The 12,287-nt window shown below is 43.2% G+C and overlaps 1 protein-coding gene across 1 annotated transcript in view; it reads left to right on the forward strand.

Moving 5' to 3' along the window:
- Positions 1–12,287, forward strand: part of abr (ABR activator of RhoGEF and GTPase) — a 159,856-nt gene that overhangs the window by 70,489 nt on the left and 77,080 nt on the right. Inside the window, exons 4-7 of the mRNA XM_080749846.1 lie at positions 3,675–3,773; positions 6,220–6,405; positions 10,115–10,222; positions 11,279–11,327. Of these exons, the coding sequence (XP_080605972.1) occupies positions 3,675–3,773; positions 6,220–6,405; positions 10,115–10,222; positions 11,279–11,327 (442 nt within the window). The remainder of the gene's footprint in view (positions 1–3,674; positions 3,774–6,219; positions 6,406–10,114; positions 10,223–11,278; positions 11,328–12,287) is intronic.

Consider the following 12,287-nt stretch of genomic DNA (forward strand, 5'->3'; position numbering starts at 1 on the left):
CACCTGTAGTAAGACTGATTTTACTGCCTTTTATACAGCAATATGCTCAGTCAGCAGGGTGCACAATTCACAACGTCTCTGATGGAATACCGGTGTTACATGTTGTTCCACCTCTTTATTGTCAGCTTCCTCTCTGTCAGATTATACCGTACTCAGTTCCAGGGACAACTCCTACAGAGACAAACTATTCTGCCCTTGCTATTCTGCTCTTGCCGTATGGTATGGCACATCCGTACTTCAAAACCTGATTGAACCCTACAACCCCACCCGTTTACTCAGATCAGCTAACACAGGGATGCTGAGAGAACCCTTGCTAAAAACCCCAGGACAACGATCCACTCGTCCTAGACTCTTTGCCCCACTGGCCCCCAAACTGTGGAATGAACTCCCTGTTGCACTTAGAACGGCAGACTCACTCCCTAGCTTCTGCCGTGGTCTGAAGACTCACCTCTTCAGACTCCACCTTTAGCTCATAGCATTTACCGTAGCACTTGCCTACCCTCGATGACCATACACGTAATTTAGATTTGGTCTACCTACGCTACGTTTTTCTTAGATGAAAATTTCTATGCATTTGATATATTGATGTATTACATTGCTATTGTAACTCGCTCTGGATTAAATGCCCAAATTGTAAATTGTTATGGCCGGTCAGGAGTCGAACCTTGGACATGCTGAAGAAGGCATTTTATGCCCATGTGGTATACCGTACACTTTAACCTTTTGGCTATCAAGAAGAAATTTGGTGTTGTGACAAAAGTCGTCCAAGTACAGTTATAACTCTTGTCCGTTTGACAAAGAATATAGGGTATTAAGTGGTTAAGAGAGTTCAGAGTGTAAGCTTCCATCTTGAGCATACTGTAGGCGTACTGTAAGTTATGGCTTGCTCTTTCCTTTCTTTTCTTATCAGGTTAGAGCGGACTGGGTACTTACTTACTTACTATCAGTCTGAAGATCTCGTCGTGTTAATAATTAATCTCACTTTCTCCTGACAGAACTGCCCTATGGCCTCATCAAGACACAGACCCATACCCACCTCACACAACAAAACAAAACATCTATTTTAGCTGTGGTCGTGGGCAGAATGGCAAATAGATAGAGCTTTTATATCTATTGAGATGAGCTTCTTCCTTGGTTTACTCAATTCTATCTGTATGGACAAATAGCATTATAGAGCCTTGTTCTATGGGGCTGGCTGTGTGCACCTGTTGTGGTGCTTTGTTTGTGAGCTATATAGGTTATATATGATATTATGAAAAGCTACATTTCTTTTACACACCTATAAAAGAAACAGGTGTGTAGGGGAAGACCAAATGGGGGAATGCTATGCATGCGTCTTCAATAGGCTGCATTGAGTCCTCCATCCCCTGCTTTCATTCGCCTGCCAGCCGCTCATATTTGGACTTCCTCTAAGTTCCTCACAAACTCCTCCTCAATTTGTTCTTCCCAGGGAACAGTGAACTCCAGCAAGACCACCTGCCTTGTTGATACAGACACAAGGATCATGTCAGGTCATGTCATTACAATGGTGTCTGGGAATTTGAGCTGTCTCCCTAGGTCAACCTTCAGCTGCCAGGCTGAAGTTGTTGCCAGAAGACCCTGCTTGATTTTGTCACTGCTGTAGCTTCTCCCCAGGACTGACAAAAATGATGGAATGATGGTCTCTGGGACCACCCTCATCATCTGGTTGTGGCACCAGCAGTAGTTATCCTCTCCCAGGGCTTTTCGACAACAGCTCAACATGTGCTCCAGTGATCCTCCGGGGTCAAGCAACGGGCAGATTGACTTATGGAGTACCTCAAGAAACATTGAACTTTGTGTTGGCTCTCATCAAGTGCCTGATCTTTTTTGGAGCGGTGAAAGCGCTCCCAATAGACAGGTATGTCCGTGGGTGGCTATGTCTCTGGGTGGCTATGTCTGTAGCCTGGCAATACCTTGAGTGGCCACACAAGTTAAAGGAGGGGCGCTGTTGTGCAGGCACACATACACACACACACACACACACACACACACACACACACACACATGCAGCAACACTCACCCCCCCCCCCCCCCACGCACACACACGCACGCACGCACACACACACACACACACACACACACGCGCACGCAGCAACACTCACCCCCCCCCCCCCCACACACACACACACACACACAACATCATGACACCCCCCCCCCCACCCACAGTCACGCAGCAACACTCACCCCCCCCCCACACACACACAACAGCATGACACACACACACACACACCCCCCCACCCACACTCACTACACAAACGCACACACACACACACACACACACACGCGCACGCACCAACACTAACCCCCCCCCCCCCCCCCCCCCACACACACACACACAACAGCATGACACATTAAAAAGCTAGCAACATCACTGCATTATAGATCTAGGACAGAGTTCATAGATTTAGAACACATAGAATCAAAAACATAGACCTGGAACTGCTCAAATTCACCGCTCCACTTCGAACCAAGGTTTGATTTTTTAGCTTTAGAAAGGACCAAAAAATAAAAATGCCTTCTAAATCAACATAGTTCTCACACTTTCATGATTGTTAAAAAATATCAGATATTCATGGGTTGCATTTGTAGTCCTACACCGGCAGGTGTTCTGATGGGCGTAGAACATTAGTTCTATGCCAATCAGACAGATTAAAAAACCTGTGTTGGTCCTCAATATGGCCATTTAGGACTACAAATGCAACCCATGAATACAAGCTTGTGATGTGTGCAAGCTTGTGCAGGCCTATCTGCTATTTTTGAATAGCCAACGCAAAGAATTTAAATGACACGGATGCTTTCCCCGTTTTAATGGGTTAATAAAGAACCGTGCTGGACTCAAACCTGCAATATCAAAGTTAAATGTTATGCCTGCAGTACTTGACACACATACAGTACTAGCTAGCATGCCCCAAAGAATATAACATGTATAACATTTGTCACAACAATGCAGTTCTTGCCTCTTGTCACCTTCATATCTTTAACATTCTCATATTGGGCATGTTACGCCCCTGACTCACCACTTGCAGCTATTTTTATCACCATATGAATTTTTATAAGGTCTCTTGTTTTGCTTAGCTTGGAGGCAACTGCATTTTGTTTTCAGTATGTTATTTTATGTACCTGTACAGTATGTGTCTTTCCCCTTGTTTTCAAAAACCGTATTACTGTTATTAGTCACAGGCAGGGTGTAACTTCCCTGTTCCTGAAGTCCAAAATACCACGACCCTCTATCGTCTATGGAAGGATTTGCAAAGAGAGAGACTTTCCACAAAGGAAGTGGGCCATTGAGAATTTGTTTAGATTTGTAAGCCTTCCCAATAAACAACTGCCCTTTATGTGGCAGGGGATGAGGAGGGTAGGGTATATTATTACCAGTGCTTGCTTGCTGTACCTCAAGACCTAACAGCATGGTTCCAATGTGGACATTTGAGCGATATTGTGACCTGTCCGTTGTCCCCTGGTCAAAGGACTATCTCGTATTTTTGAGTATCTGCTCTCTAGATATTGTAAAGGCATCTAACAGACTGACGTCATCCTGTTTTAAACGGGGCATGTGTGCACCTCATGCCAACAAACACTGACCTGACTCTAGTATAATGAACACTGTAAAATCGAACTTCTGGATCGTGTGTGTGTGTGTGTGTGTCCTGCAGGGAGACATAGAGAAGGGACTGGAGATGAAGAAACTGGTGTTGTCTGGCTTCTTGGCCAGCGAAGAGATCTACATCAACCAGCTGGAGGCTCTGCTACTGGTGAGACCCAAACACCACACAAACGCAACTGACTGACTTGAGTTCCATTAGTGGTTGCTGCTCCTACTCAAAACAGGACCACAATTGGATGTTTCCTGAAACCCGTTACTGAACAATATGACCAGGCTCTCTCTGCCAGGCCATGGTGTCACATCCTGTCCCTCTGCACCAGCCTCTCACAGAACCCTCTGTAAAGCAGTGGTGCAAAGTAACTAAGTACTGTACTTATGTACAACTTTGAGGTATTCGTACTTTACTTGAGTATTTCCAATTTACAATACTTTTAATAATAAATCATAATAATAAACGTTATTTGTATAGCACCTTTCATGACATGAAATGCAGCTCAAAGCGCTTTACAGAGCAGAAAATGAAGCACAAGTGCTTAACAGAAAAAATACACATGATTACAATAAAGTAGAAAAAAATAAATAAACATAAAACATTGAAGAGCATTTAAAACATCAGTAAGGACTCTACCATAAAAAAAAATCAGAACAGTGCAGACTTCAATAGCAGCACAGGGATTTAAAAATTCAGCTAAAAGCAAGAGTAAAAAAATAGGTTGAGCTGTGCTTTAAAGCTATCCACAGAGGCTGCCTGTCTTAGGTGTAGTGGGAGTTTATTTACTTCTACTCCACTACATCTCGGATCTAAATATTGTACTTTTACTTCACTACATTACTTCACATACTTTTAGACAAGTACATTGTGAATTTCGGACTTTTACTTGTACAGTAACAGAGTATTTCTACATTGCAGTATTGATAATTTTACTTAAGTATAAAATGTGAGTACTTTTTTCCACCACTGACCCCTCTGTAAAGTAGCGCCTACTGTATTTGACCGTTTTAGTAATTCTTAACTGAAACCGAAAATGAACATTCACAAAGCAATACAGTTTCAGCCTCTGCTGTCTCAGGCAACATTGTATGTCTATGGTAACCCAAAGCCACACGTGGGGGTTCGTGAACAGGGTGTGTCCATCCCACTAACGCACACGCATGCACACACAGCACAGAGTCGATGTCTCATAGCCATATTGACCTACGGCACACACACACACAGCACTCTGCATTGTTACACGATACCCTACTACACTACTGTACCTCCTCCTCTTCTGTTCAACTGCTCACACTAAACACTGTATATTTGACTGTGTACAGTACATATCTCATCAGTAGCAGCCTCCTGCCTGTTTAAAATTTATATTTTTGTGCACATTTTCTTTTTTTTCTCTTTACTTTTTATTTCTGTTCAACTGCAATCGTAGGAAGATTGCACAACATAATACTTATGATGTGACAATGTTGAGGTTGTAGCAGCATGGCAGTGCATGAGCCAAGACTGTATCAGTATAACAGCAGGAGTCTCCTCCTCCTCCGCTCTTGCACTTCCTGTCATTTCTCAGCCTTCGCTTACAGCATTTCTACCAGCTGACTATGTGACACACTCAATCAGTGTATGTTCACACCGACAGTATCTTGCACAGCTGATCCGACCAATATGTCTGAGTCATGTTACGCGAATCCCGGCACAAACGTCATGCAAAGTATAGCACAAGCGTCTCACGACGCCCTGCCTATCACTCAAAGAGTGTGATAGACCTACTGTACCAGAGAAGCCAAGAGCCGATGCCCCTCCTAATTGCTGTATGGCACATTCCATCATTGGATTCTCGGTTCTCGAGATACACAAGTACAGTTATACTCATGGTCGCAAGGAATATTGGTTGGATCGGTAGATAGAATAATAAAATCATTGTTGAGTGGATGTTTGTGCAGAGGTTTAAACCATTAAAGTCAACCATACCAGCCCTGCGTAAAAAGGATAATAATTTTGTATTTTAAAACAAAATGCCAGACACCAGAGAGTCAAGACTCTTTGGGGGACAACCCAAAAACATACTGCCTCCAGCTACGGCCTTCTCTGGCAGAAGCATAATAAGATATCATATCATATCATATATCATAATTTATCAATATAGACAGTATTTAATTATATAATACTAGTCCTTGCCCGGGGGTGTGCATAGTATATGAGGGATTGAATTTAATGTAGGAGTCTCAGAAGTAATGTTGGAGAACCCAGACGTTTCATTGATCTCAATTTGGGCACTGTTTCAGCATGCGGCTGTTACCATGGCGGCGGTATCAGTGATGTCAGTCATATCCAAATTTGGGCAAAGTTAGTATCAGTGATGTCAGCATGCTGATTCCTGAAAGACAGACGGACAGACAGACGTTAGGTCGATTTATAGTTTGTCAGATTATAGCCAAAGCTACTGTCTCTTGTTCACTGCTAAAGGTCACAAGGATCTACTTCATGTCCTCTCCTTCTCCTTCAAATCTGAATATTTCAATAGTGATATTTCCAATTGTTAATTAACTACTGGGTGATTACTGTATAGTAATAATATATGATTTGTCTCTCTCTCTCTCCCCAGCCCATGCGTCCTCTTAAGGCCGCGGCTACCTCGTCCCAACCGGTGCTAACTGTCCAGCAGATCGAGACCATCTTCTACAAGATCCAGGACATCTTTGAAATCCACAAGGAGTTCTACGACGCCCTTTCTCCCAACATCCAGCAGTGGGACGAGAAGGTCACCGTGGGGCACCTATTCCAGAAACTGGTGAGATAATGTTTCTGTTTCAGTCTCTGCTTCTGTGTGTGTGTGTGTGTGTGTGTGTGTGTGTGTGTGTGTGTGTGTGTGTGTGTGTGTGTGTGTGTGTGTGTGTGTGTGTGTGTGTGTGTTTGCTGATTGAATTTGGAGAGCTCTACCCCTTGCTAGTCTCTAACACTGTCATGTTATGCTGGATAATGCAGTTTTAACAGGGTATTCCTTAACATAACATAGCTGTTATGTGTAATCATTATGTGTGTGTGCGAATGTGTACAGTATGTGATTATATTAGTAGGGCCCCAGCCCTCATTTAGTCTAGCTAGTTCGCCGACTTGTGCTTTATCACCTGTGCTGTCAAATTTGCACAGAATAATGAGCTGTCATTTTAACAGGACAGCCCAGAACTTAACACAAACAACAGTGTAACAGTATAACAAGTACAATCTGAAAAGTACTGTTCCTGGTTCAACATGAGAATTTGTTTGTTCATAACCATGGCTCAAGCTAGCTGTCACGTAAATCGGTAGACTATAGTCATGTGATCAACATAGATCTGTACTCAATACCAAACAATGCATGAACACCCACAACCAACATTACTCACCTGACAGAGGAATGTTTTATAGACTGTCATCATGTTTAGGGATGGATAGATTGAGGGTTGACTCTGAGACATCTGACATTTTCCACTACATTACCAATCTGGCAAGCCGTCGTCAAAGAAAAGGGAACGCCCACTCTGTTTGCCCCTCTTCCTTTGAAGCGTAAGCTTCATACCACCATGAGGCTGGTTTAGAGGTTTTTCCTTGGCTTACTGGGTTCAAAGTTTCACGCTGATTGGCCCAATGGCGCCTGAGCTAAGATTTTAAAGTACTGATGCCTTGGAATTAATTATCTGCCCTTCAATCAGACTAGTTGATGACAGACTAGTTGAGGACAATAGTCAAACTAGTTTATGACAATCAGGCTACTTGAGGACTAGTCTTTCGATTACAGACTTCTGCATTGCTGCAAAAGTGAAAAGAGCGACAAACTTTTCCTTGACGATGGCTAGCCAGATTGCTTGAGGACAATCAGGCTAATTGGTGATAAGGGGTTTTCAAAGAAGTGCTCCCTGGTGAAAAAAATAAAATAGGTGTCATTTACGGTCTGTAGAAACCAATGGTGTGATCCTGTCCATTAATTTTACAGTCTGTGGTCTATCTATTGTCGTATATTTTTAAAAATAGAATGCCAGACTAAAACAGGTAATGAAGATATCATGAGCATAGTTTATTCTCCTCTTATTATTACACACACACACACACACACACACACACACACACACACACACACACACACACACACACACACACACACACACACACACACACACACACACACTCTCGTCTTTAATGTTCTCACTCTCTTCTCTTAAACAGTCCCACCACCAACTGTCATCCATTAGTAAAGTCATCCACCCCCATCTGGGCTGTGTGTGTACATGAATCAGTGTACTGTATCTGTGCACAGACATGTTATGTGGCGGCATTTAGTCAGGCTGATAGTGTGAAGGTTGTGGTACAGATGGCCCTATAATTAGTCAGTCTGTTCCCCACCGTTTCTGGTCGGGGGGGGGGGGGGGGGGGGCGTCAAGACTTGGATCAGTTGTTAGGGAAAGAGACAGAAACACGAATAGAGAGGGGATAAAAGCATGTCGCTGTTATAAATGTATTCCCAAATTTCCCACATATGTTAGGATAGATCTCTTGCTGGTTTTAATTTACTGGCAAAAATATTTGGGAAATCCACCTAGTGTATGTCTTAACCCCATACACCTGTCTGTCAAAGGTATTTGACACATTGAACAGGCCAAAAAATACTGAATTCTTTACTTGTAAATGTACTTAGTTACTTTACACCACTGGATCTGTCAAAGGTATTTGACACATTGAACAGGCACCTGCTGTGGCCAGTCCTGAAGAAATGTGGAAGTCCAGCCAAGTTTCTCACCATCCTTGGACAGTTTCCAGGAATAATGGGCCGAGTGGCAGTGGGGAGGCACGGATCTGAGCCCTTGGGTGTGCCGACTGCAGCAAGGCTGTGCTACTGTTCAATATCTCTAGTCTGTGTACTCTGTGATGCAACTCTGTTACGTTGGAGGGAGGAGAAGCAGGCTGGAGTCACCATTGACTTAAGGCTTTATGGTGACCTGTTTGACATCAGGAGGTTACTGGCAAACACCAAGTTGACCTCTGAAAATATCTTAAAGCTATGGTATGCCTACAACTGTCCTGGTAGGCCACGCACCAGAGGCTCTATAAAACACTCTCTCGGCAGCTATAAGTGTGAGTACGGCAGAATGGGACGGACCATCAACACCCAGGAAAAGAGGCATGCCCGCAAAAGCCTTTGCCGCTTTTACATGCCCAGACTGCAACCGCAACTGTGGATCCAGGATTAGACTATTCAGCCACCAAAAGACTCGCAAGTAGGAGAAGATGGTCATCATCGGACATGATGGACAACCAGCTACTGTGTGTGTGTGTGTGTGTGTGTGTGTGTGTGTGTGTGTGTGTGTGTGTGTGTGTGTGTGTGTGTGTGTGTGTTTTGTGTAGGAGATAAGCATTAGTGAAGCGACTCCATGTTTGCTGCTGAGTCCAGATCTCTTTCAATATTGCTATGTTTCACAATGTATTCTAATGGGAAATTAAATTAATTAATTTGGTTCACCACAGTCCCATTGCAAATCTTAAAGCATAGCACAGGTATGCCAGGGGAAATTACCTGTTTTGATAAAGAATACATATTTTTGGCACCCATTTGATAACGTATGTATTGAATATTACAGTTTTACTCATAACTTACACGCATTATTTGTCTTAATAATTTTAACGGTACAAACAAGCCTACATTATAATCCTCGAATTAACATCTTACTAACATCTAACATCTCATTAATGTCAACCTTTGTGATATTTCGTAGTAAAACAGAGGCTGGGTGTATGTCTCGTTCAGAATGATGGGGTCGTGGGGGTTGGTCACACACAGACTGAATCAGTCAACACAACGCATTCAGCCATGGTTCAGCCGACTGTCCAGTCTCCTCAGGCTATGGGATTTAAACTCTGCAACTTTATGAGTCAACTTAATTTTATACTGAAACAAGGCAGTGTTGAATCAAGTTCATGTTACTGCAACTCCAAGAACCAAAGTTTGTAAACCAACATTTACAAATGTTTGCTTAGCGTTTATTTAGCTGCTTCTGTTTAACGCTGCCTCGGCCGTCTTTGATGAACAGAGTAACACAGGACTCTAGTGGTGTTTGTCATATTATTGGCTGAAAATGTTATGGGCCTGCTAATGTAATCATGCATTGTTGTTTGTTTGACTGGAAGTAATTAAGAATGAACTTTCTAAATATAAAAATACACAAAACTATATTTGTATTTTTGGGGAGTCTATTTACATTGGGGGGGGGGGGGGGGGTTCTATAGATAACTATGTAGTGTATTATGACTACAGATATGTTCTAAAAGTGTGAAAAACATGTATCATTTTAGCAGGTATCATGTATCATTTTAGCAGGTATCATGTATCATTTTAGCAGGTATCATGTATCATTTTAGCAGGTATCGTGTATGTATCAGAATCTTGTATGTATCAGAATCAGTAGGCCTATATATAATAATAGAAAATAATAGTTATACTTGATAATAGTTATCTGTGTTCTCTCCAGGCCAGCCAGCTGGGAGTGTACAAGGCCTTTGTAGATAACTACAAGGTGGCCCTTGAGACGGCAGAGAAATGCAGCCAGGCCAACAGCCAGTTCCAGAAGATTTCTGAGGTAGGTTGTCCAGACACAATATATGATAATGCACTCAAATGCTACCAGTGACACATTCCTGGGACTCGGTGGCCATTAGTCCTTTTGCACCTGGTATATCAGGTTCAATGAATCCCTGATTAGACAGCTAGACAAAAGTCACTTTTCGACACTTATTTTCATTGGAAATAATAATCTGAACAGCATTTACATAACAACACCTTTACAAATGCCCTCCTTTCTCACTGTCAATGTTCTAACAATTTACTGACAATCCACTGTCTTGACGATTGATGTGTGACGTTCTCAAGTGGCACATCTGTACTGAAAATAAGTGCTGAAAAGTAACAAAAGAGAAGAATTAGCAAGGCTAAACAGTGAAAAGTGCTGAGGTTTTGAAATGGCACATCTGTATGTTATATTGTATTAACTGTTTTACTGCTACGGACGTTCCCGTTCGCCCCATTTCTCTGTGTCGCGTCGCGCCAATACGGCCGTTCGTTCGTTTACCTTGTTGATGTCCGTAAGCTGATGAGGGGTCGCGCCGCCGTGTACTGTAATCACATCGCCCACAGTGATGGTCTTAAAAATCCCTTATGCGTTAACATCAACGGAGACCAATTCTCTTCCGTGTTGATTTCTCTGGCCCTGTGGCTCTGTGGCCAGAGACTGGTCTCAATGGATGGCAACACATAACGGACAAATTCACATTAATTCTTGCATGACGCCGCCCTTTGCTGCCTGGTCTGCCAAAGTGCATGTTGCACAATCCAAAAAAATAAAAAAATAAATAAATGTCTATCTATCTACTATAACGTCGCAAAGGTAAGCCGCTTTTTGCGTGAAGTGATGGTTTAATATGCACGGTTGACTGACAGTTTAAATCTAAGCTCTCACAGTCTGCTGCAGTGGCCCTATACTTGTGCTGGTGCTTTTCACTTTCACATTGCCTCTGCCACGTTAGCTGCAGACACTGTGTGTGTGTGTGTGTGTGTGTGTGTGCGTGCGTGCGTGCGTGTTGTGAGGGTGGGAGTGCATGACCAAGAAAAGTGATGAATGCAATCCTTCTGTTTTCAGAACATCAAAGTAAAAGGTCCTAAAATTTCTGGGGATTGTACCATGGAGGGTAAGTGTGCACAAGCATCTTTATAATCCCTTTTGTGTGTGTACTGTATGTGTGAGCGTACATACGTACCTCTGTCTGTCTGTCTATCTCTCTCTGTCTGCGTGTGTATGACTGGGATGATACTTTAACTCCCCCCTCGCACGTGCACACACACACACACACACACACACACACACACACACACACACACACACACACACACACACACACACACACACACACACTAGTTCCCTCTAAGACACCAGCCTATACCCTCTTCTACTTGTGTATGCAGTGGCAGGCGTTGGAAGGGATGCTGGTGCATGTGTGAGCGCACTTGGCTTCTGCCTCTCTCTCTCTCTCTCTCTCTCTCTCTCTCTCTCTCTCTCTCTCCGTCTTACACTCTCTCACGCTCCCTCTGTCTTTGAGAGGAGCAGAGTGGGGAGATGCAAAGCTAGAGAACAGAGGACAGGACAGGAGAGATATGGAGGTGCTACTGGTCCTCAGACTGTGTTGTAACTGCACATACGGTAACAACTTGCATGATGCTATCTGCTGCTGTTTTAATCTGGACAAATTGTATAGATGTTGTTTTATATGTTCTTGATTTTTATGGATTTTTATGGTGTGTAAGTGGGATGGTGTGTGCGTATAATGAAGTTAGGGCAGTGTGCTGTTCTGTGATTGTCACTTGGCGTAGGTCCCAACGTATTAGACTGGAATGTGTTCTGTGTGTGTGTTTCTGGGAAAGAGCCCATGTATTGGAGATGATGTAGGTACATAGATTGTGTAGAAGTGTCAGTGAGGTTGATGAGGGATAATCCTCCTATGAGGATGCTCCCTGAGTCGTTACAAAAGACAAGCAGAGACACGTCCTACCTTTTAATAACACAATAACACACTGCACCTTAGGAGAGGGAGTGAGGCGAGTGGGAAAGGACAAGCGAGGAGAGAGGGAAAGAGGAGATTGGGGAACGCATG

Source organism: Nannobrachium achirus (genome assembly GCF_963921795.1).
Source record: "Nannobrachium achirus genome assembly, chromosome: 19".
In the NCBI taxonomy this organism is placed as follows: Eukaryota; Metazoa; Chordata; class Actinopteri; order Myctophiformes; family Myctophidae; genus Nannobrachium; species Nannobrachium achirus.